Genomic DNA, 26,308 nt, shown 5'->3' on the forward strand with positions numbered 1-26,308 from the left:
ACACAGCGCACACTTCTCTTTTGGGAGCGCTCTGTACCTGCATTTCCCCCAAAACGCATGGGTCTGTGTAGCAACAAGACAGTTGTGGAGAAGCCAGTGGCGCACGCAGGGGGGGTTTCTGGGTCTCTAGAAACCCCCCCCCCCTCTCCGCTAAAACAGTGCCCTTCATATCGGCACTGTACTATACAGCAGCCGCGGCGCAATACAGCACCATCGCGGATGCTTCTTAGAGAGCGCCGCGGCTGCTGTATAGTACAGTGCAGCCGAAATGGAGCTACACATGCGCGGCAGCTCTCTAGGGTTTATTTTTTTTTTCGGGGGTTGAGGAAACCCCCCTGAAAAATCCTCTGTGCGCCCCTGGAAGCAGACGTGTGTATCGGCTGATCGGATTGAGCAGAGTGATAAGTATGAAGTAGACACACTGAGGCACCTAGTTTTACGGAGCAGTTCAGAACAAGATTTAATTTGGAGAGCTAGAATTGTTGACATGATATAAAGGGTGGAGAGGGGACATTTTTAACGGCCCTATTCCTAAGGGTATACCTTGCTTTGCCTAGGGGTAGACAGCTATGTCCACTCCGCAGACGGACTTGCTCATGGCATGAGCTCTGAGATGGAGGAGGACAGACCTTATCCTATACTTGTATTGGGACGCACTTTGCAGTATACAGTTGTACCTAGGCCTCTGAAGTTACAAGGGGTCGTAAGTGTCAGATACCTACAAATATGAATTCCGGCAGCTGCAAGACATGCGAAAAATGTGTCTAACTGGGGCACTCTGTGAATTCTTATATTAAAATCATATTCCGTGCAGCTGTGTAAGTTTGGTTTTTGGGCATGCGCAGTGCGAAATCGCGCAAGATACGCTCTGCAAGTGGGCGCACATCCGGACTTGAATCAGGCCCCGAGTCCATGTTGAAAATGAGGTCCTCTGTTTTGTTTTTTCCTGTGTACTTTCGAATCAGAGTACAGAACTAGCATGCAGTGGGTTAAGGAAGAAGATTCTGACAAAAGTGATATGCAATTAATCAGCATGTACTTTACCTTGGTGTAATTACTGTTATTATTACAACTAATCTATGTGCAGCCAAAATATTCTGCATTACAAAAATATCACATAGAAAATAATTCATAATGAATTGTCCTCCTCAGGAAGCACATTAGAGGTTTGGAATAATACACACTGGGAATTTTCTTGTTATAAGAGGACCATCCATTGCTGAACGAACTGGCACACAGTAGTGCATCACAATGTGTATAATTATGCATTCCTTTGTTATTTAAAAATGTGTGCAACACCTTCAATCTTCTCTTTTCACTCTAGTAAAGAATGTGACTGGTGGGTACAACCTACTAGGTGTAAGACACAATTGTGTGTCTGTAGCTGAGCTTGACTACACCTGTGTCTTCTTACTCATAGTGAGAAGATGCATAAGTGTCCAATCACAAATGATGGTCCAGTTTTGGCCATTAGCCATTCTTTTTGCTTAATCAATGTAATATCTGTCTCTAATTTACTGCGTCCCTCTTACCCATTCTCTGTCTAAACTACTCTGCTATTTTTAATCTATGTGTAAGGGGTGGTAGTGAGGGAGGGTCAGTGCTAGTCTCCAATATAAGTGACATGTGGGCCCCAGACTGCTTCCAATTGGTCAACATGGGTGACCAATTAGAAACTGGTGATGCAAGCACTACTAAAGCTTCTCTCCACTGGATCTGGTGGGACTGATTGGGTCATTAGAGGACAAGGTTTGGGTGGTAAGGTAGGCATCTTGCTGAGCACACACTGGGGCATCTAACTGGGGCATTTTGCAGGGTATATTTGTTATATTATTTGGCATTGTACATATTAGCTGAGGATATTACATATTGTGCATATTACTTAGTCATGTCACTGTATATATAACATCCTGCTGAGCATATCACTATTGGGCAAATATGGTGGATTGGAGCTGTGTATATAATGGGCAAAAGGATTTTCATCTGCCCATGAAATATGGTTGCTATATAGTATTTACATTTGTTCCCTAATTTTTCTCTGTAAAGTGCACTTCGTTATCTATAGCACATTATAGATTGCACAGTATGGGCCTGATTCATTAAGAAAAGGAAAGCAAGAAAAATTAGTGACTTTGCTCCTTGGCAAAACCATGTTGCATTGTAGGGAAATGTAAATTTAAAATGTGATGGCAGATTTAGAGTTGGGATAGGGCATGTGCTAGATCAACTTTAAATGTCAGTGTACAAATAAGCTATCAAGTATTTGTGTGCTACATGAAAAAAACAGACAGTATTTAACTTATGTGCAAAATAAAAAAAACTAATTTGCACCCCTTGCATTGTAACATGGTTTTGTCCAGGAGAAAACTTACTCATTTTTTTGCCTTACTTTCTGTAATGAATCAGGCCCTATATATTTATTTGCTGTGCTATAAGTGCTAAATATTCTGTTTCACAGTACCCTGCTTCGTGTTAAGTTTGGGAAACAAAATGTATAGTTATATTGTACCAAGCATGATATGTTTTCTCCTTTTTTACCATGGAAAGCTGCTCATTGGTAGATTAGAATGCTTTGCAGTGCACAATTATTATTTGGTGCAAAATGCAAATAAACCCTTTCAATAAAACCTTCCCATCTATTTTGCATAGACACACCCACATAAAATGTTTCAGTGTGTGCACTGCTCTAAGTCCTTCTTAACCATAGTTGACTCCTCCTGAAAATCTTGTGTCCTTCAAAGACATAACTTGTCCTCCACATTGATCAATGCGGTCTATCCCTGGTGATCATATCTAGTGACTGTCACAAAATGCTCACCGTCTAGCCGATTTATGTGCATGTAACATCACTCATTCACAGTCACAATATTAGGACATGAATGTGATGGCCGTTCCCACAGCATATGGCCCTAAATATATGATATAACATTGAAGAATTTGCAGAAATAAAAAATTATAATACAACATACAAAAAGATGCAGGAGAGCTCTTGTATTATTGTGGTACTGCAGTTACATTGGTGTCTAAGGGCTAGATTTACTAAACTGTGGGTTTGAAAAAGTGGAGGTGTTGCGGAAACGCCAAAAATCTCACGCTCCGTGCACTTTTACCGATATTACGGTAATAGTGTGCGTAAATACCGTTATTGCGGTCGTTTTCTCGCTGGATTTCAGCTCACAGCTCCCTGAGCCGCAAGCTGAATCCAGCTTACTATTACCGTACTAACGGTAATAGTTTTAATGCCGCAGGGATTCGGAACAATTGAATATGCCCCAGAGTAGCGTGTTCTGGACACTTGTTTACATCCACATTATGTTTGCTGACCTCTTCCAATTGCAAGTTGTACTGTTATGGTCTATATTTTGAAAATCGTGACAAACACCACTGCTCTGGCCAAGCCACATCCAAATCTCACAAAACTATTGTCGTTTACAGGCTACAGCCTTTTGTGCACCGAAAATAGGGACTGTTGGCAGATATGGTTGTAGTATTGTATCAGCTTAGTGTTTAACTGTGTATAACCATCACCCACCCAAACAATGTACACGGGAGATGTACACTTTTTGCTAGAAGGCTCAGTAAAAACTGGACTGCTGTTGTGTTAAAGCAGAGCATATGAGAGGTTACTGAGGAGAGGAGGCACAAACGCAGGGGAATTATCCAGAAACGAGGCTTTAGATGTTAAAAGGGGCAGCATGACTAAGGGATTTTTATGTGCTTTTTAATTTGAATTTGATTAAGCTGATACCAATGCAATCATCTGCTCAGTTAAATTATGTGGTATGTCTTCCTCCTTCATCGCACCATTCTGGCTCTGTATAGTGCTCTTTTTTATAATCACTGCTTAAACAGATAACGAGAGGGAAAAAAAAAAGTAAAAGCTTAATCTGTGTCTCTGAAAGTTGATGCCATCTGCATGGTAGTACGCGCTTTGATTTACATCATTTGACCGCTTGGCCCCATATCATCAGTCTTGGTGTAGTTTGGCTCTAGGAGCTGGACCTGCATACCAATTCTAAACACAATCATTTCAAGTGTACATCCAGCAATGTCAAACAGAAGGTGAACCGGAGAAAGGCTGCACGATGACACAAAGACATCCCGAGCTCTGGAGTCATAATTTAACAGGATATGTAATGTGTTCCTGTGTCCTATACACTGTAGAGGCAGCTACTTTCTGGGCTGCACCGATATTCATGTCAATGCAGCCCATCAATTGGCTAAGAGCTAGTGACATTGGTGAGCCGTGAGGCACCTGTTGTCAAATGACTCAGTGATATCACTTGTTCCTAATGAACTGATAATCTGAAATATTAGTACATCCCGCAAGACGGCTGCCTCCAATGTGTGTAGAGGATGGGTACACTCTTTTTTCCCAAAAAATACTTGTATTGCAGCTTTGAATGATGCAAAAGAAATACAGCTATATTCAATAAACAATGTTTCAGTGGTCAAAAGTGACCAAATACAATTCCAATGGTTGAGAAGACAATAGAGTATAAGTGAGATTCCAAGAATATGTTGGTTTGATACATTCTCTGCATAGTTAGAAAAAGAAAAGATATTTTATAATGTTATAATTATATAAGAAAATAAAGTATGTTCAAGAACAACAATAACAATAATAATAGTTGCTCACCCGAACTTTAGGAGTCAGTGATCCATCCATGGCTCTGGATTTTAGGTGTACGGAACCTGTGATTAGGAAGGTTTTCAATTGATATTGTTAAGAGTGTCGCATAAGGTGGTGGAGGTTAGATGTCAATAGGGGGTTGATCTGCCAATTGTTGGTAAATATACCAGGAAGTTTAATGGAAGCTTTACTCAATTTCTCGTTTGATGGGTATTGGAAGGTTTGAATGAATAAACCCCATTATTGAAATAATTGCCAACAATGAAGATCTCCCACCGGGATGTCCTGGTGAGAGGTCTGGTGGCAAGTCAAGGGGGGAGAATTGTGTGACCATGGCCGTACCTCCTGCTAAGCATTGCCACGATTAGTGACATTGGGGAGCAGGGGGTTGGGGCTGTGAATGGTGGTATCAGCCCCACCTCCACTAACTTCAGTAGTGATGCGGGAGGGAGACCTGTTCATCTGGAAGTCCGGGAGTCACCTGGACATTTTGGGAGAGTAGGCAAGTATGTTCTAACAAATACATCCTAAATAAAGAGAGCAGTCTGGAAGTGAACATTTATCGTGTCGGCTGTGTTGTGTATTCACTGTTATAAGAGCAGATCTTCCTCTCTACCTTACTGTGTTGTTTTCCTGGCTCATTTAACTCCTCTTACATACGTAGATCACTATTCTATCTCTTCCATCCTGACCTCTTTGTTTTACTGACACTTCCTGATCCCATGTGCTATTCAGCAGAGATGACATTTGTACAGATCCCAGTGCCATCAACGCTTACTTTCCAGGCTTGTAATATTGAGCTAGCCTCGTATGGAGATCTCTGTTAAACCAGTCCGGCCTTTTATTCTTTACTGTTACTGTTACTTGTAATCATACACACGAAAAATGAAAGTCACATTTAGTGTATGATCACTGCTAAGTGCAATCTCTCTTCCTGTTCCCATGTGCAGACTCGTTCAAAAACTTGTGCCTCAATAAGAAAGTCTTTGCTATTTAACACATATACAGATGGATCAAAGTTTACTGAGATATATGATCTGGCAACCCCCAAAGTGCCGATCAAGCCTCAATAACCACACTCCCTCTGATCTATTTCAAACAGTAGTATGTTAGTAATGCTGGAACTTCATTACGCCATTGGTCTCAGAAAAATGTGCCTCATCTGTACAAACACACTAGCTATAACTTCCAGGCCTATTGACATGGAAAGAAGCATTGTAATGATTTCATAACCCATCCTCAGCATACACTATATTGTCAGTTACTTTATCTAAGGGGCCTATTTATCATAAGGTGAAAAGCCCATTCTCCAGTGAAAACGGTTGAGGTTTCTCCTTATTTATCAAAAACCCTAGACCAGTGTTATCTGTCACTGAGTATAAGCAGTAATAGCTTTCGCTGGGCTCTCTTGAGAAGGATTCCCCATGTTTTGCAAGTACCGCTGTTGTCCTCATATCGCTCTCGCCATATCAGAATGGCGATAGCAGGGGAGAATACTTGAAGAAAAGCTTTATTGAAATAAAGCCTTCTTCATATTGGAGTACTCAGATTCAATTACCGGTGTGTATGCGCATGCTGGCAAGCCAGGTCACAGAAGACTTGCAGGCGAGGCGGTAAGTCTCCTCTTCCCACTGCCAGCCAGTATATCCAGGGATCTGAGTATCACTCAACTACCCCTTCGAAATTCTAATGGTAAATTGCAGTGTTAGGAAGATTTCTATTGCTGTCATAAGCAGTGATAGAAACCGAGTCCTCTGGCTGCTTAGTATATTCCCTGTTAACCTCATTGTACTAATGCATATATTTTTTCATCAACAATACACGACATGCTGGTATTAACATCCACAGTGCCTCTGCCTCCTTGGAACTCCTCTCAATAACCTCCTTTTGCCGCTCACAGTGAACATCTTCTTCTGCAGCCTGTGATGGACATTTCATTGAGTTCCTCTTTTCCCACCTTTGTTCAGGATCACATTTTTCAACATCTTCATCTCTGCAGACTGATTAGAATCTGCTGACATCCTTACTGTTCACTCTGAAAGCTTCAACACACAAACACATCTAAATATGTTGTCATCACTACAGTCCATCGTACTAGTAATTTACCAGCTGTTCTCTTCACATTACACTACTCTGAACTGGCAATCCAACCTCACCTATCAAGCCAGGGATTTTTTTTTCATTATTGTCTGTTTAAATAATTTTATAGCAATTTTATAGCAGGTGAAATATTTTCCTCTTATTCTAGTAAATTAATGATGTTTATCTTATAAAACAATGATTGTCATTTATGTATTATGTAAGACATGCCCTATAAGACCTTTTCACACAAGTGCAAAGTCAACACTAAGTAGAACACTGATGGTATCTAGTCATGGACAGTAGAGAATAGGCTCGAGCCTAGCATTATGGGTTCCACTGGTGGGACCTACGCTTAGTGAGACCTTGCATCAGGTTTGGCATAAGGCAAACAAAGGAACCATAACTTTGCTTCCCTCTCATTTGCCAATACCATTAACAACACATTTATAAGATGTCTTTGTGTATTTAAAGTATATGGTGGACAACACATTATTCAAAAGCGTCCCCAGCGACTCTGGCCCTACAAGGAGGGAGGGGAAATTACCATTGCAGGAAAGCATCAACTCACTTAGGGGTCTATTTAGTTTTCATTTGAGTTAAAGCTTTTTTTCATTTTCTCTCAAGGCAACAGATCTGTTATCGCCTGAGGGAACAAATATTTTATTGATAAATCATCACCATAGTTGTTTTATATCACTGAAAAAAGTGATGGTAGAAAACCAGCTCTATTGACATGTGTAAGTAAATGTCCATGCTCTCATAAAGGTATCTATTACGTGGTTTAACACAACCCACACCTTAGCTTAACCTATGAAACATGATCATATGGCGTCACTGTAAATTTAGCTGACTGCAGGTTTTTCCTCAGTTATCCAATAGAGCATCTGGGAGATATGATGTAAAAACCTGTTCATTGTAGAGTTCCACCGTCAGATTATTTGCAAAAGCTATGGCACACATTGCCGTCAACATGTGTCAGGATCAAGGCTGGATTAACCCGAGGTCTAACTGGGCTAGAGCCCAGGGACTTCGGGCATCTGGGGGGCCCGCTGGCTCCGACTGGCAGCTGTTCAAGGAGAATGGCAGGCAGCTAACAGCAAATGTTATGCTGTTAGCTGCCTGCTGTCACTGTAGTGCTTCCGCGGCGCGCAGTAATCTCCTTACTGAGGAGATCTCGTGAGAGTGAGACTATGAGTCATAGGGCTAGATTTACTAAGCTGCGGGTTTGAAAAAGTAGGGATGTTGCCTATAGCAACCAATCAGATTCTAGCTTTCATTTATTTAGTGCTTTCTACAAAATAACAGCTAGAATCTGATTAGTTGCTATAGGCAACATCCCCAGTTTTTCAAACCCGCAGCTTAGTAAATCTAGCCCATAGTCTCACTCTCATGAGATCTCCTCTGTAAGGAGCTTACTGCCTGCCACGGAAACACTACAAGGAGTGATGGAAGAATGGAAGGAGGTAAGGGGGGGGGGCCTCATGGGGAAGGGGGACTCTCACAGTACCCTTAGCCCGGTGGCCTCCATTCCCTTAATCCGACCCTGGTCAGGATCCTGTACCCACTTTCTGCAACTTCTTGGGATCGTGTACCAATAAAATCAGACTGTTCTGAGAGCAAATAGGGGAGCAAATTGCTGTGCAGTATCTTTGCCTAATACACATATTTTAATGTGTATATAATATGTTGTATTGCCCAACCTAGATGAGCGAGTAACTATGTGTATTTATTGGGCTTCCATAAAGGACTACCATTAGCTGTAGCCCTGAGAAGTCCTAACAAGTCCTCAGTGGTTTAAATGTTCTACTGATCTCTGATCATTATTCCATTGCTTGATAACTGCAGGATTCTTTCCTAATTATGGGTATGAACCCCTGTGTTACATTATTGACTCATGATTTAACTAGGACTACAGAGCTTCACTTTTTTTTAATATGACAAGTTTAGAGCAGCTTGTGCTTTAGATATTTTGCACTATACTGGGGCTGATTTACTAAAAGGGCAACATTTGCACCAAACCAAATCTAACATTTGCTTCCATTGTTGAAATTGCTGATTGGTTGCTGTTGTTCAGTGCAAAATTTGCACTTAAATGCAGTGAATGTAACTTGGCAATGGAAAGCCTATACTTTAGCCGTGACATGGACAGCTTTAAGTTTTCAGGTCTTCCTCCAATCAAATTCACTCTCCAGTCAAATACACGCATACCGATGATTGGTTATTAAAGGCAGAGCTAATTTCTGAAAATATATCAGTATATTCAGTTCCAAGGTTATAATAAAAATAAGCATTGGCACAAGTTAACACCATCTATAATCTCCCTTTGTTGACCATCTTCTGCCCTGTGCTCATCATAGTTTGTCCTGCTCATTCTGCTATTGCTGAAGTACTGTAAGTATCCATTAAACTCCTACATGCCTTCTTAAACTGCTTTCTGTATCTACATGTAACCACACACCTGCCATTATGCTTAATTAAAACCTGCTGGGTAACTGACCCAGACTAATGTAACTATTGAAGTTGCATTCTCCTTTACCTATTTGTCAGCTTAAGTACCCTTCCCTTTTTAAAGTACACACCAGATAAAATTTCACCATAAACTGGACTTGTATCCCTTTCCCACTCTTTTTATGAAGTCCCTACAAATTCATGAATTTCCCCTAAGGAGTTGTATCTATACTTAGCTGAGTCACTTTATCAGACAATCACCAGCATTTTATCATCTACCTAGCCCAGTATCTACTGGTGTCCCACAGCTAGATTATTAGCATGTGTGTCAATAGGACAGAACAGTACAAAGAATAGGTCCTTGCATTCTTACATGAATACTTCCACTAGCCAAAGAAGCTTTAGTTCCTCAAAATGGCATTGTGTTGTACTCCTCCTATTGTTATGCTCAGTAAACGTTAAACTTAACCCTGACCCTATAGAGCAACCCCTTCACCGTCCAAAGTCATAAAGTTTAAAGGTATTAGCTTTATACATGTCAATGTATTTAGCATTTTAAAGACACTCTCCTTAATACATACTTAGGCTATCCACACAGATCTGGTTGTAGTTGACCTCTATATTAAGGACAAGTTTAGAGTCACTACTCTGGAGACGTTATCAGCCGCCAATGTCTTTCAATGCCTGTCTTTAAAAGCTTAAATACATCAGTGTCCCTCTGCATCATAGGATGTTACAGATCCCCAACCTCAGAGTCACAGTTTTGGTCCCATCTAGCATCTACTGAGTACCGGCACTTCCACTTAGATTCTTCTCTCGTAGACTCGCCCTACTAAAATAATTAAGAAAAATCCTGCAAAAAGTCAACTATGTTATGTACTGCTAAGTAAACCCCATTTATTTTCTCATGCTGTGATCTTTTCTGCTGACGTTAGTGATCATTGCTTTATTGATGGTCTAAGAACAGTTTCTAAACCTACAGCATCAGCAAAATTCTCTACTAAAATATCAAAATGGAATTTTGACCCGCTTGCATATATCAATGAAAGCCTTCCTGCTTTGGCAGATCTTTTATTTAGCCAAAACGGTAAAATCAGCTTATGCCATTTTTCACATAAATTCATCCAGCGCTCTTAATACCCAGTCAAACCTTTAGTCCAACTCCGCATACAAGCTAGAAAGTGTTGTTGCTTTACAGCAGACGTTAAAGCAGTAGTAATAAAAAGAGATAAGCTCTGGAAACTAGCAAGCAAATCCCACAATGCAAAAGATTGGCAATTTTTCAGAAACTATTTTATTTGTCTAATCCGGGAAACCAAGTCCAACATTTATTATTATAACCTCAATGTTGTCTTCAACCACCCCACCAAGATCAACAATAAAATAACTTTCTAGTGATATAATAGAAAACATTTTCCCGCAAACATTATCTCTGACGATGTAACTAGCAGTAACAATTAAGAGATATTAAAAGTCTTCAATGACCACTTTTCTACTACAAGGCTAGCCTTTGATCACTCATCTGCACACAACCTACACCCCAGCTTACTATCTAAATTTCCCAATCTAGTCCCTCAGAGACAGTCTTTCATTCTCTCCTGCCACATTAAAAAAAAAAGTGCTGACATCGAGATACCTTCGACCCACACTTCCTAAAGATTCCTTGTCATGTCTTGTCCATAGCTGTAATGCATCTATTCAACTTATCCCTTTCTCAAGGGACCCTCACAAACCGGTTGTTTAAATCTGGAGACCTCTGTTATCTAAATGACTACAGACATATCTCCGTTTCTTAGTACTATCAAAAGCTATGGAAAAATTTGTGAAAGCCCAGCTGAAATCCTTCATAAATGATAAAAACCTGCTAAAACCAATGCAATCTGGATTTAGATTGAATTTAGGACAATAGCAGGGGTGGCCAAGGTGATAAATCACTGGCAGCACAAACTAGAGAAGAAGAAATTTATCTGTGCTATTTTTCTTCACTTAAGTAAGGCCTCTGACACTGTCAATTAAAGTCCTTTCTTCATTAAAAGCTATCGGTCTAGATTCTACTGTCTTGCGTTGGTTCCACAACTTTGTTTCTTACATGCAGCAATTTGTCAAGGCTGAAGGTGAACTTTCCCCCTCAAATCTTTTTAAATGATGCTTTTACAGAGATCCATTTTAGGGCCACTTTTATTTGCCACTTTTATCAACAATATAGGCTTTGGCATAATTTAGGAAAAAATATATCTGTTTGCAAATGATACAGTGATCGACCTAAATTGTACAACTTTGCAGTCTGCATGTGGCAACTTGCAATCTGAACATACAGGGCCTGATTTTGAGATAGGAGCAAAGCAAAGAAAGGGAGTAACTTTGTACCTGGACAAACCATGTTACAATGCAAGGGGTACAAATTGACTTATTTTTTTGCACGCAAGGGAAATACTGGCTGTTTTTTCATGTAGCACACAAATACTCAATAGCTTTATTTTTACACTGAAATTAAAGTTGATATATGACATGCCATATCCCAACTATAAATCTGTCCTTACATTTTAAATTTACCTTCCCCTCTAATGTAACACGGTTTTGCCCAGGTGCAAATTTGCCCCTTTTCTTGGCTTTACTTCTAACTCAAAATCAGACCCACAATCCTTAAATATACAGCGTCTTAGTAAAAGAAATTGCTCATTTACAGAAAAAAGACAAAAGGCAATGTTATTTTTGCCAATTCTCTGGATCCTCTATGCTAAACCATTGTTATACATTTCCTGCCAACTATTATCTGAGCCCAAATGTATTTATATTTTTCCTGTCTATTGCTGCTCTCTACCTGTACTATTGCTGTTGTATTTACTGTATATTTGTCTATATATAAATGTATTGTATTGACTTAATGCAGGTCCACAGTGTAAATGAGCTTGCTCTATTCCATACACCTGGATAAAGAATTTGATTAATTGAATAAAATATAGTACATACATAATGCAAAGAAGGAAATGTACTTGCTGACACAAACATGAAAATAAATTAGAGGGGATGAATGTGAATCATAAAATATAAATTATTATTCTGAAATTTGTAATAATAAAACACACTTGTATTATATCAATATACATAAACTAAAATGTTACTAACGAACACTCCAAAAGCATATTTGAAAGAATGTATCAATCAAAACATATATTGAAGTGGTTACATATGACAATAAATCTATAACTCAATTGACTATATGTAATGTACATATTATTTATTTATATGAATCGATCCTATTTATTTATATGGATTAATCCTATCAATACATTAGTGTTAAAATCTAATAAAATACTTAAATAACAATCACAGTAATACATAAGGAAATGGAACTTAATAACCCTTCACATATTGATATAGTGTAAATAATTACAGGTGCAACATAGTTGTTTGGAATAATTATGCAGCCCTTTTCCTATAGAAAGTTCTCATCAAGTTCTCATCACTAAGAGTAATTGAACTGAGTATCAATGAATTAAAGGTTACGGAACCCAATGTTCTACATAGACAGCAGGCTCTGGGCAACATCACACTAATGAAAGTGAGTCCATAAAAACGTATGCCTGAAATACTTGGAAAATGGGAAGGATCTCTGGGCAGTGTTTAACCAAAATAACTGCTTTAGTCTACCAGCATAGCAACAAAATCACTAGTCTCCACTCCTTCCATGGGCTATCATCATCATCACCATTTATTTATATAGCGCCACTAATTCCGCAGCGCTGTACAGAGAACTTACTCACAGCAGTCCCTGCCCCATTGGGGCTTACAGTCTAAATTCCCTAACACTAAACACACACAGACAGACACACAGACTAGGATCAATTTGCTAGCAACCAATTAACCTACCAGTATGTTTTTGGAGTGTGGGAGGAAACCCACGCAAACACGGGGAGAACATAAAAACTCCTCACAGATGAGGCCATGGTCAGGAATTGAACTCATGATCCCAGTGCTGTAATGCAGAAGTGCTAACCAGTAAGCCACCGTGCTGCCCATCTTTCCATAAACTATGCAATACCCTGCTTCCAGTACTCCATTGCACTCTCTGTTGTAATGTGAACTAACATTTGTCATCTCCCCTCTGTACTCAGTATGGAGGATAGTTCAAATGTGTTGAGGGGTCAGTACATCAAACTGGAGCTCACTCTGGAGCAGGGGCAGGCTGTGCTGGGGGGCAGGGAGGCATCTGCTCCCTGGGCCTGTCCTATAGTGGACTAGCTTGGGCTGGGTCATTGGGCCACCTGCATATTTTTTCCTTTAAAATGTTTGTAATAGGCTGCTGGGTCGATTCTTGCCCCGGGGCTAAAATTTGCCAGCCCTCCCCTTCTCTGGAGTTACCTCTGCTGTCAGGAAACAGGAGCTAGGAGTACTCCATGTACTCCCCAATTTCAAAATATTTGATTCAGAACACCTTTAAATGATTTTAATACAGGGTTGTAAATATGTATTTATTGTGTTAATTGTTCTGAATAAATATTCATGTTGTTAATAGTGCAATCCCCAGTGTACACAAATAATGACTATACACGTTTCCTTGTGTATTTAGGTATGCCAGTGAGAAGGTTCATCTAATTATTTTTAAACTATTATGTGTTTTTTTACACCAGGACTGTTTAGGGTACGTATAGATGCAATACCCCAATATTTAATAACAAAGTCATTTAATTAGTTTGTCAACGGGATGTCATGCATACACAGGGGGTTCGTTAAAATGATTGATATCCTTGTTTAGAAAAGATATAACAAGTGGTATCGTGAAAGGAACTTATTTAAATTGCTATTTCTCATTCATGCTAAAACCAACTAAGTTTAGCAGACAGTCAAGCAAAATTGCTGCCCCTTGCAGTCTTGTTTCTGTAATAAAACTGTGGTGTCTGGGACAGCAAACCAAGAAAATTTAAAGTCTCATAGATAAATCATGCAGGAATGGAAATAGTTCAATCAATTTAGAGGCTCACAGCAATTTAAAAACATGTTTGAGCCAATATAGGGACTCTCATTGTTTAGAGTTAGGACCACCCTATTAGCAGAAGCACCTTGACGGGGCGGGTGGCTTATCACACATTTGCAAATGGGTGTAACTGAGACCTCTGCATAAATCACGGCGATAAATTACAGTAGTCCTGGTTGTAGCATTAGCTCTCTCGACAAAATAACGCGTACTTGAGCAATTTCTCCCCCGTCAATTACTGATAATTTATTCCATATGTCGCATATCGAAGGCCCTGACCTAAGTAGAACTGATCAAGGGCAAAGAGATGAAGGCAGAGCAGGTCAGTTAGATTGTTGTGACATCACTGCCTCTGTCTGTGTACTTATCCACCAATCTGCAGTCTGGAGAGAGCATGTCTGTGTCTTTGGAAACTAACCCTCCACTCTCACGGCTTTTTTTCCCTCTTCCAGAATGATGTAAAATAAAGAAGCACCACCAGAAAGCACTGCGAGTTTAGCTAATACACAGGCATTCTTATTGATATTGCATTAATATTGGCACAGAGCATTAGGGCTTCGCCTGGCCAGTGTGAGGGAATCAAATATGTAAAAGAAATGTAAAAAATATTGACAATTCAAAGAATAAAGCATATTTTCATTAATTTCCTTCTGTCATCATTATCATCATGAAATGGTGATTACAGTATTGCAGCGGTACATGTTGCTATTGTGGCAGATGCTTGTTAGATAGGCTTCCCCATGATGTGCGTGATCAAACTTATTTCCAGCAAAATCCAGTGAATCTTATTGCCGGTGGGGCTACCCCCAATGAGAGCAGTGCTATCTCCGATGGTCACCCCATGATGTATACGGTGAAGCCCTATGGCCAACTCAAACACCAATTTTTGCCGGCTATAGGCATATTATAAATATGCGCCATAGTGCTTTATCTTCTTGGCTCCTTTCTGTATTTTCTATTAATACATTTATATAAACAGGTACAGTTCTTTTTTTTTATTGCCTTAGGATATGATGTAGCTTTACTGAGTACCTTGCATTCTATACAATTGTATCCGGCGAGCATCTTTGTGTTTGTCAGGATTATAAATAGAGGTTGGGATAGAAACAGTGGCAGATTGAGGTATTCCAATATACCTCAGGCTATTTCTGCTGTTTACACTGGTTGCATTGACTTCACATCACTTTACGTCCCTGACACTCAGGTGCTAAGCATCACTGATCAGCACTGTGAGGACTGGACTGATTGACTTGTTGGGATTGGTTCCAGGTGACTTTATAAGGCTGTCAGCAGCACACTCTGCTTGCCTGTCACATGGTTAGCTTGCTTAGGCATTGTGCTCTGTATCTGTTTTGTAGTCTGTTGAATTTTTGACTATGTTTGTTTATTGACCATTCTTGTCTGCTACCTGCACTGACTTTGTCTGTTTATTGATTACCCTTGTCTGCTGCCAGTACTGACCTTAGCCTGTTTATTAATCATTCTGGTCTTCTACCTGTCCTGACCCCTACTATTCTGTTTGCTGCATGCTACTATTTGGAATTGTACCGGACTATTCTGCCTTGTGTATTCAGATACAATTTGTCTTCTGGTATATGCCCTGTGTTGATTTAGGGTACTAGTCTGCAGTTTATCCTTTTTATGCACAATTTATAAATATAAACCTATACTATTGCACAAGACCTGGGGGCAACGTAGTACAGATGGTGTATATTTAGGGAAATAGGGACTGTTGCACGTGAAGTCTAGACCTTAAGTTCCATGGGTTTATTAAATAACTTATGGCGTACATTACACTTGGATTACTCATTTCTCCAAATTGCATTTGCATATTATCTTCTCAACAGCTAGGTACAAACTTATGGATAGGAGACTGTGACAGGTCTGTTTCATTTGTGTGCACAGAATATATCTTTCGTCTACGGTATTGCTATTCTGTATTTGGGAGATGCTCTAAATCGCATTACATCTGCAGCAAATGGCTAAGTGAACTCTGAATTCTGCCATAGGATTATAGTTTTTTTAAGATGATTTAGAACTATATCTATTATAGGCTCTTACTTTCTGTTTTTCTTTAGTGCTGGTCTATAGTCTCTTTTTTGAAATGTACTGTAAAAGATAATACATGTTATTATCAAAATTGATCACGGTACAGACCCCCGTTGAATATTCTTTGAGCATACATGGGACAAAATTAGTCAGGGGCAAACACAGGATTTGTAGAGTTGGTTTCCACACCACGCCGCCAGTGGGCGTGACAAACATGCATGGGGGCGTAGCTATAATTTTAGACACTGCTTGGCTGCTCTCCAACTCTTCCTATCCCCATAATATACATGGGCAATGCTGCGTGCACTACTGTTAGGTGCACGCAGCTCTCTCTTTTCAAGCAAAGCCGAGTGAAGTGGGGGCAGGGTCCAGCCACCTCAATTATACAGTGCCCCAGGCTTGGAGGGGGGTTTCCAGGCACTAGGAACCCCCCCCCCCCTCCTTGGTTTGCCTATGTTAGTCTGGGGGGGTTTGGATAGACGTCCTCCAAGAAAACATTCATGAAATATAGTATCTATGCATAAAGGAATCTGTCCAACAACTTTACGGAAGGCATTTCACTTGTATTTATATGATAACCACTATGTTTTTGCTTTGATTTCAGCGTTAGGTTTGTATATCCGGTTCTAAGAGACAAGAAAGAATGTTGGTTATGATGTTAGAATGTGATTGAAGAGAGAGGTCACAGCAGTCAGTACAGTGAAGGTTTTGTCAACATTTTCAAAAGCGCCATAGAATTTATATAATTCTTCTTCCTTGTGACCTCTTAAAAGCTGGGCTTGCTTCACCTTTTGAATCACTTTGTATTACTGAATGCTGTTATTTGTGACATTTGTAATTATTACTATCACAATGTAGAACATTGCGAAATGTGTGCAAATGCAGAGAGAAATTTAGCATTTCTTAATGTGTGGGAACAAAAATGCTGGCTAGCCCATTAGAAGGCATCATTGCACAGCACTCTGAAAATGAATAGGAAATTAGTCATTTATTTTCCACAGCTTTGATTTATCTATTGGGAAAAGCATACATAATGTGTGTTTAGGTCACTGCAATGTCAGCCACTGGTATAAAGACAAGTGAAATAGTTAGGGATTAGGATTATAAAGCAAGTCATTGATGTCCTTAACAGCAAAATTATAATTGAATTTCATAATTGTCATCTTGTAACGCTGTGTCCGTTTGTAGGTTACGGAAACCAGAACCGGTCCCCTTGGCTGCAGTAACTACGACAACTTGGACTCTGTTAGTTCCGTTTTGGTCATGGGCCCTGAGAGCAAAGTTCAGCTTCTTGGTAAGAATAACATTTTATTGACTCCTAATTTGTACTGTATAGACCCTATAATACCCATCACTGGGACAGGGATTAATGACGACAAGAGGTAGGACCATAATAGCAACCCAAACCTTTCAATCTACATTTAATTAATGACCATTGCTCAGAATTGAGTTGCTTCATAGTAGTATTAATTAGAAATGGACCACATGCAAAAAATGCATAATAATAATAATTACGTTATATTAAGATAGAATGTAAAGGTGGCTGTCATCGTCATTGTTTATAGTAAGGGAGTATGTTATACCGCATGCTTGTGTATTATAAGAAAACATACTCCCAACTCTAGATTATAATGATATGAGAAGTCACTCTGCATTTAATAGGATTGATTTTTAATGATGTTGAAACCTCAGGCCAGGGATATTTGTCATAAACATTGCCAAGGGTCAAGGTCACATGCACAGATTCCATTACAAAAGACAGGCTGAGGTCAATATCAGGAAATCCAGCCAGTATGATACAGAAACTGGGCGCTACATAACAGAGAGGCTCTCAATGACATTCTGTTAATGCACGTACAAGGCTGTACTGGGAAAGCTGGAGACATCAGGTGTTCCCTAATAAAACTCAGGTGCAAATGAGCATTCAGCAGCACAAGGGAATAGAGTTCCTGTAACCAGTCTCCCATTTAGTAAGCTCTGAAGGTAGAGACCCCCCCCCCCGTGCCGTGTAATATAGAGGGTGGTGTGCCTAACCATTCATCATCATCATCATCATTTATTTATATAGCGCCACTGATTCCGCAGTGCTGTACAGAGAACTCATTCACATCAGTCCCTGCCCCATTGGGGCTTACAGTCTAAATTCCCTAACATATATACACACACACTAGGGTCAATTTTGATAGCTGCCAATTAACCCACTAGTATGTTTTTGGAGTGTGGGAGGAAACCGGAGCACCCAGAGGAAACCCACGCAAACAAGGGGAGAACATACAAACTCCACACAGATAAGGCCATGGACGGGAATTGAACTCATGACCCCAGCTCTGTGAGGCAGAAGTGCTAACCACTAACTGGTTATGGTGCCTCCTTACGCTATTATAATAAGTTGTATTAGTATAGTATATACTATAAAAATTCAGTCAACCTCAGTTTATTCATAATTATTACTTGTAGAAAAAATAAATTAGACTTTTGCAGCAAGAAAAATAGCATTTACTCCCAACACAATCTACGGTGCCTAATTTTAGGTGGAACCTCGAGGAGCTTTACATTTTCCAACCTACTACAATTAAATCTCCCTTTAATTAAAGTGTTCCGCAACATTCTGTCCCTTTGCGTAACTCACATCTCATTTAATCTTCTATCCAAATGTGAAGGATCCGGTGAGTTTCGCCCAATTCTAGAAAGAACCAAGCCCATTTTTTAGAGCACAGACTGGCAGCATTTTGAGTCCATGCTTGTACCTCTGGGCTTTCAGAGCAGCACACAGGCCAGAGCTGAATCCCATCTAAAAATAGGTTATTTCTCTGTTATCCTCTACAATGTAATCTCTTATACCCTATGTCCCATGTTTGCCTATCTCGTACAGTGTGGAATTCTTACTTGTATCCCTGCTCACTGTAATTGTTAGCTCATGACGATCCCTGTTTGTGTTAGGAGGATAAATTGTCTGATTATTCTGTTCCTATATGTCATACTTGTACGTTGATTGTTTGGTGTTATCCAATCTATGGTATACCATAAATAAACGCTGATGATGATGGTGTTGTTAAAGCTCATGGGTGTAGGATAGAGATTTCTGCTCAGAATTTAATGTGCTATAGAGGCAGCTGCATTGAACAAGTGAAAGAAAGGTGGGGGAAGATTGGAGCAGCTCCTGGGGTGTCATGCTCTGAAAAGTTTGGCAGAGCATTGACTAAAAATGCTATCATGTAAACTGAATACACAGTAGCCTGTGCTCTGGAGGTGGAGTAGCTTAATTTCAGCAGATTAGCAGTACTCTGTAGAGTAAGAGCACTACTATTATCCTTTTAGGGCTGCTTCAATGTCCATTGATATAAATAGAGGTGACAACCTTTCTTGTTTTTCTTATTCATACTTGTCTACTCTCACGGAATGTCGGGAAGACTCCCGAATTGGTTACTCTCCCAGATCCTGCCTCTCTCTCTTCTAAAGGGAGTGGGGACCTTGATACCGTTTGCATAATCGGACCATGCCAGACAGGCCCAGTTGCAGCGATTTGTGTCATTAAAGCCCCGCCTCCAATGGACAATGACATTGTGCAGTGGGGAATGGGGCTGTGACTAAGACAGTAGGCATGTATGTTCTTATTTTGAGGATTAGTTCTGATCTATAAAGTAATAAATGATTTGTGGCCAAGGATGGGTCCCTTGTTATGATGTAACAGTGTTACCCAGCAAGCCTTCCTAATCATGCCTGCGCAATTGGTGTAAAGGGGGCAGGAGTATATTTATGGGGTGACGGTCAGAGGGGCCTGAATTTTGTTTTTACAGTATTAGTGATCCCATAATAGGAATATGAGATTTAAATGATCAGTAAATTGTCTGTACTAAGCTAATTGTGATTTAACCAGGGATAGATCACAAAAGGAACAGATAGGCTAGGATGTCCAACTCCAAGCATTCCAAGGCCCCTCACCTGTTTGTCAATTTTTATAGACTTTATTGCATGATATTATTTTATTAACAGTTCTTCAGTATTATAACACAGTTATATGTAGATAGTTGTAGTATAAATGCAGCCCTGTTTATGTATATACTTGGACAGCACTGAAATAGTGGTTAAACACAATTACTAAATGCACGTACAAAAAGGATCTAATAAAGTTTAAAAAAGGAAAAAAGAATGAGATCCAGGGCATAGACCTCTCTTGTGAAATAAAGAGAACAAACTGTGTGTTTCGGCATGGAACTGTTAGTAAACTGAGAGTCTTTGCAGCACTATTTTGCTCACAGTAATACGAGACCTCTGTCTTAAATCAGTCACATCAACCTCAAAACTTTCTTCCTTTTTTTCAAGTCACTGGGTTTATTTTATACTAGCACATTCCGACACTGGGCACTTGGAAATAGGCACAGTACAATTTAGTTCCTCTGCAAGTGAGACGCTTGCAGGCAAGTGTGGACCTGATATGAATGCACAATCACATCCCATTTATTGTATGCAAAGATGTTTACCAATAAAATACTTGTAGTTTTTGCATTTATTATTTATACTTAAAAAAGAACTAAGGGCATATTCCCAGGGATCCTTTGTTAGATCATACGGTGGTGTTCAAGCTGCTGTAATTAACTCCAGCTTCTGGATTTCAGCCAATAGAAGACAAGCTATTGAGTTATCCATTGCTCTTACATGCAAACAGAAATAGGTACAAAGAGTGCACCTGGTTTTAATAGGTGATGCCCATAAATAATAGTTACAGTGTCTGCTAATTAGCCATGACTGGGGGACCGGCTCTTACAATATTCCTAGAATTGCTGTAATAAGAGCAGCAGGGTTTATATGGAGATGAATGTACCATCAGCTATATAGAGATAAATGCACCTACATTGATATATATAAATATAAGGTTTCAGGAAAACACATTGCCTCTGCTTCTTGCTTCTAATTGGGAACATGTTTCTCCATTCTCAGGGCTGCAAGCGCTCCTTCCTCAGTACTTAAGAGTAAGATTTGTTAGGGCTGCGCTGTCCTACATTTCATGCAACTCCCAGGGACGGATGGAGTGCCAAGCAGGAGAATGTTGGTGCCACTGTGATACTGCCTACCCACAATGCAATTGCCCAGCTGAGGACATCCACATATTGGAGAAGAGCCTAACGCAGACACAGGACCAGGCATCTGGTCAAAACAAAGAGTTTGAGGAATCTGGTAAGTTGCTGAATAGAAGACATAATCCTCTGGTTTCAGATGGCATACTTATATAGTATTGTTAGCCATTTTTGTTTTGCCAAGTAACGCATGCAGTGTCTTTGGGGACACCACCCGACTGTATCTCAATCTCTCTCGCCTCAGGTCCCTTAGCAAATAGGGGTCCCTGCACATGCATATTAAGTAACAGTGCTGCAGAAGCAGCAGGTGTAGCGCTGTACAATTGCCAGTGCTGAAAAGAATAGGCACTAGGCCATTTCATTTGGATGAATTATATGTGGTAGTTTATTTAGTTACTTATTTAAATCTTCCAACTCTACTCTCCAGCACATATCACTTACTTACATGTGTCAGTATAATCACTTGATATAAAAGCTGACACTCTCACATTTTGGGATTATCACTCTTTTTCTCCCAGTTCTCTGCCGCTACACAGTTGTGGGCACACCAGTGTAATCACATGTCTCTAGGTTCCAGTTTCACCTCACTCGGCTCTTATAACATTCGCGGTAATAAATTCACTCTTGAACCTCACAGATGCCTCTCATTGTTAGCACATACGCTCACACTGTTTCACTCACAAGCAGGACAGGTTAGCAGTATTATCCTGTCTGTGTCCTCGGGCTTAGCACTCCTCGCTCTTCACAGCTTCAATCTCTTTACATGACGGAGCTCAGCTCTCGGAAGTCAGGCACACTGAAGTGTCAGCAGCATCGATTCTAACTGCAATCTCCATAGACCGGACTCTGACCTGTACAGCAGACAGATTCACTTGGCATCACTCAAACAGGAAAGAGCCAGAGGAGTATCAGCCATAGATTTGAACAGAAGAAATGGTTAGAACCCCAAACAAAAACCTCCCCATGGCACACACGGGTCACACTTTTTAAAACTTGCGTCTCACAAAGCTCTTACCACCACCTTCAAGGCCATACATTCTCATCAGTCGAAAGTGAAGTAACATTCACTAACTCATACCTTGAGGCATAACAGATAGAACACTGGATTCTTTATTAAGGTATTGTAAATTGAAATACACTGTTTAACCACTTAAAAATCAGAACCACCTCTTAAAAACAAAGTGGAGCTAATGCTGAAAATTATATATTTTTTCTGTGTGGATAATTGTTTTTATACTAAAATCACCATGAAGATTTATTACGAATCCATAGCATAAATAGAATCAGTTGTGGACACACAGTGGAGGAAGTCATTGTGTGGACTTAATGAATATTTATTACACTGTAGCCTGTCACTATTCTAGGAACTGGTATCTCATGAATATTGGCCATGAAGTGTCTGAGTTACTTGTTACATGACGTCTCAAGGGTGCTGGTTAAGACAGCAAAATGACTGTGGGTAGTCTTTAAATCTTTGCAGGGCTGGGTAAAGACATGTTTGGCCCCTCCTGCCCAGCTCCCTTCATTTGTAAATAACAAACAAACCCCAAAATATAAAAATGAGGTAGGATAATCTGGGCCACTCAGAGCCCACTGGCTGACCCCAGGTGGAAGACTAGGGGGTAAGTATATCAAGTTGCGGGTTTGAAAAGGTGGAGATGTTGCCTATAGCAACCAATCAGATTCTAGTTATCATTTATTTAGTACATGCTACAAAATGACAGCTAGAATCTGATTGGTTGCTATATGCAACATCTCCAGCTTGATAAAATTAACCCCCAGCCTGCCTAATGAATGATCCGGCTATAAATCTTAGCTGCCCCCTTTTTGATCCAAGCCACTTAATGTCAGTGATGCTTCCTAGGAGCCTTCAGATACCGTGTCCAGGTGAAAATACAAATTGGAAGTTTGTCAACTTTAGTTGGCATCTTGCATTTAATCCAATATGGGAGAATTATTTTACCTTTAATCAACCAGCTGTGTCTCTAGACACCAGGCAATAAGCTTTATGCAAACAGCTGATACTTATGTATCTAAGAACCTTTTATGAAAATAGACCTTTATCTTCAAACACAATTCCACCGGATAATTGATTAAAACAGTCAAATACTGTAAATATCTCTCGGATTCATTTTCAAGTATTTCAATTACAGCTACATTGCTTTCTTTGGGAAAATGTCATATATTCACCAAAGCGAATTATGTTTCACACAATAACAGACAAAACATTTAAGACGTGACTTTATGCTTTCCAAGGGGTATTTTATACTAACATCTAAGTATATCTCATTGTTTGATTAATAAGCTCTGCAGAGTAACATACGAGAATAAGACTGCTTTCTGAGTGTGCCTCTTTGTGTTTTAGAAGCAGGACAACGGTCCACTAGAGCATAAAATTGGAGACATATATATCCTGATTTAAATTCTCCTGTAAGAATTTGCTGTCTGAATTTGTTTGTACCAAAAAATCAAACTTGTCAAAGAAAATATGTATCTGTGTATGTAGCATTTATAATTTTTCAGGCAAAATGGATGCATTAGAATTTGTCAAATGGGAGGTAGAAAACTGTTTGTGAGAAATTATGTTAACGAGTCTGTGCTGTTGATCACTTTGGTGACATAATTAAAATGGTCACCCAAAGTCTATAAAGAAAAGTAAGTAAAGAATCAATTTTAAGACCACTATTAACATTCTGGAACATGAAAGTGGATGTGAGGTGACGAAGCTAAGGTATAGTTTCAGAGAATTGTACCAGTTAACATGTATTCTAATCAGAAATGGCAGAAAAGTACAATATTCACTTTTGCGTGGTTCAGTTTACAATCTATGGGGTATATTTACTAAACTGCGGGTTTGAAAAAGTGGAGATGTTGCCTATAGCAACCAATCAGATTCTAGTTATTATTTATTTAGTACAGTGTACAAAATGACAGCTAGAATCTGATTGGTTGCAACATCTCCAATTTTTCAAACCTGCACTTTAGTAAATATACTCCCTTGTCTTGCTGAATTTTGTGTCCAGAGGCAGAATATGATCAAAAAGTAGTTAGTGGCTTTCTTTTGTGTGTTTCATATCATTAAATCATCAGAAAAAAAGTTGTATATTTATTGTTGCTCTTGGTTAGGAGCCCGCTGTGGATTCAATTATGGCAGCACTGTTGCATAGTAGTTAGCATTGCTGTCACACACCGCTGTAATCATGGGGTTGATTCCGACCAGGGCCCTATCTGTGTGGAGTTTTTATGTTCCTCTCATGTTTGCGTGGGTTTCCTCGCACAATCCAAAAGCATACCGGTAGGTTAATTGGCTTCTGATACATTGGACCCTAGAGTTTGTATGCATGCAGGCTAGGGAATTTGGACTGCTCTGGGGCAGGGACTGATGTGAATAAATACATATTCATAAAGTGCTGTTTAATATGATTGGTGATATATAAATAAACTATAATAATTGAGTTGTAGCCAGAGAACAGCTTTGTATCCTATCCCAGGACATTTTAAATAAACAACTGCTCCAGATGGTAATATAAAGTCAATGTATTTAGAAAAGTTACAGGAGGGCATGTACATGCCAATAAATTAAACTTGTCTGAAGGTGGAAAACTATTTTAAATGTGGGAAAATTGTTTGTTTTTTACCTTTTATAATCACTCCCTGTTCCAGAGAAAGAGGAATGACATCAGTCATTTGGAAGGTTATATTAGTGCTATCTATGGCAAGCGTAATTTGAACAGGGAACTATAGATTTTGTTTTGCATTAATTCCCTTTAAACCGTGTTTTCATTTTGTCTGCGGAGTTCTCCAGGGATAGTTCATCTCATACAGTGCTCCTTGTTACTCAGAGAAAGGGCCCAGAGCATTTGACAGGTTCTGCATGCAGCATCTGTCCCGTGAATATTTTGGATGTTGTTGCCATGGTTACAGTAGCATGCTGATGTGACTGAAATTGTAGGGATGCCGAAGAGACAGCTGACAGTAACAGTTCGACAGAGGCCTCAGACTAATAGACATGTAGATGCTGCTTGGGACACTATCAATAAAGTGTTATAAGTGGCTTAAACAAACGCTTAGCATGTTCTCTCGTCTGCCCGAAGTGATGGTGAAGGTGACCTGTCTGCTTCTAGAGGAAAGTCTGTTTAAACAGTCACAGGAGGACAATTTACCATGATAACCCTTAGGGTTTTCCGTCTGCAAGAAATGTGTCCACAGCCTTATTAGACAATAGCGTTACAGTGATGTAACTCCAGGGAGCACAAGGCTTACATTGAACAGGCCCTTATGTGACATTATTTTTATACTGTGCTAGGATTTGCAAATATTTAGGCCACAACACATTTTGCTAATGTCACCCCCACCAAATACTATAACTCGCCTGCCCAGTGTACAGCATGCCACCAGTGCCAGTATGTGTCCCATCGCTGATATCCAGTATGCCCCCTGTATACAGTGTGCCCCAGTGTCAGTATGTGTCCCTTTGCTGATAATACAATCTATCACTCATCTGGGATGGGAGGAGTGTAGAGGGAACAGGGAGCACCAGTAAGTGAGGTACGGCCACCACTGTTACAGTACTAGAAAGCAGCCTGCACTGTGGCCATACACGCTCCCACACCATAATTGTTATGCTGAGGCCAACAAGAGCTTTGTCTCTGTGGCAGGTTTGAGCAGAGATCCACTACACGACTTCTGCTCTGCTCTAATTGGCTGCAGCCATTATACTGTAATTGGATTATTGGATTAGCTGTTGGATTACACTCTGATTGGTTGTGGCTGCTGTTTTCTGTCACAGGGCTGTGATCTTAGGAGACATCTGCAAACATTCAGAACACAATGTTTTTGGCAAATCAGACCTTTTATATATAAATCTATATTTTTTTATTTATATTATTTTCACGGTGCTGGTTGCTCCCTGAAAAGAACCATTTGGTTGGGGTATCTATCATAGACTCACCAAGAGCAGCCAAACTGCTTAGTCCTGAAAGGACTTCAAAACTGAAGTTGATAGGTTGGAAAAGGTAGAATGGTGAGGAAACAAACCTGATAACT

At 39.8% G+C, this 26,308-nt stretch overlaps 1 protein-coding gene across 1 annotated transcript in view; it reads left to right on the forward strand.

The window, feature by feature from the left end:
- Positions 1 to 26,308, forward strand: part of BRINP2 (BMP/retinoic acid inducible neural specific 2) — a 163,481-nt gene that overhangs the window by 114,371 nt on the left and 22,802 nt on the right. The window contains exons 5-6 of the mRNA XM_075182196.1: positions 17,376 to 17,481; positions 21,126 to 21,362. Coding sequence (XP_075038297.1) covers positions 17,376 to 17,481; positions 21,126 to 21,362 — 343 coding nt within the window. The remainder of the gene's footprint in view (positions 1 to 17,375; positions 17,482 to 21,125; positions 21,363 to 26,308) is intronic.

This window comes from Mixophyes fleayi, chromosome 8 (genome assembly GCF_038048845.1).
Source record: "Mixophyes fleayi isolate aMixFle1 chromosome 8, aMixFle1.hap1, whole genome shotgun sequence".
Lineage (NCBI taxonomy): Eukaryota > Metazoa > Chordata > Amphibia > Anura > Limnodynastidae > Mixophyes > Mixophyes fleayi.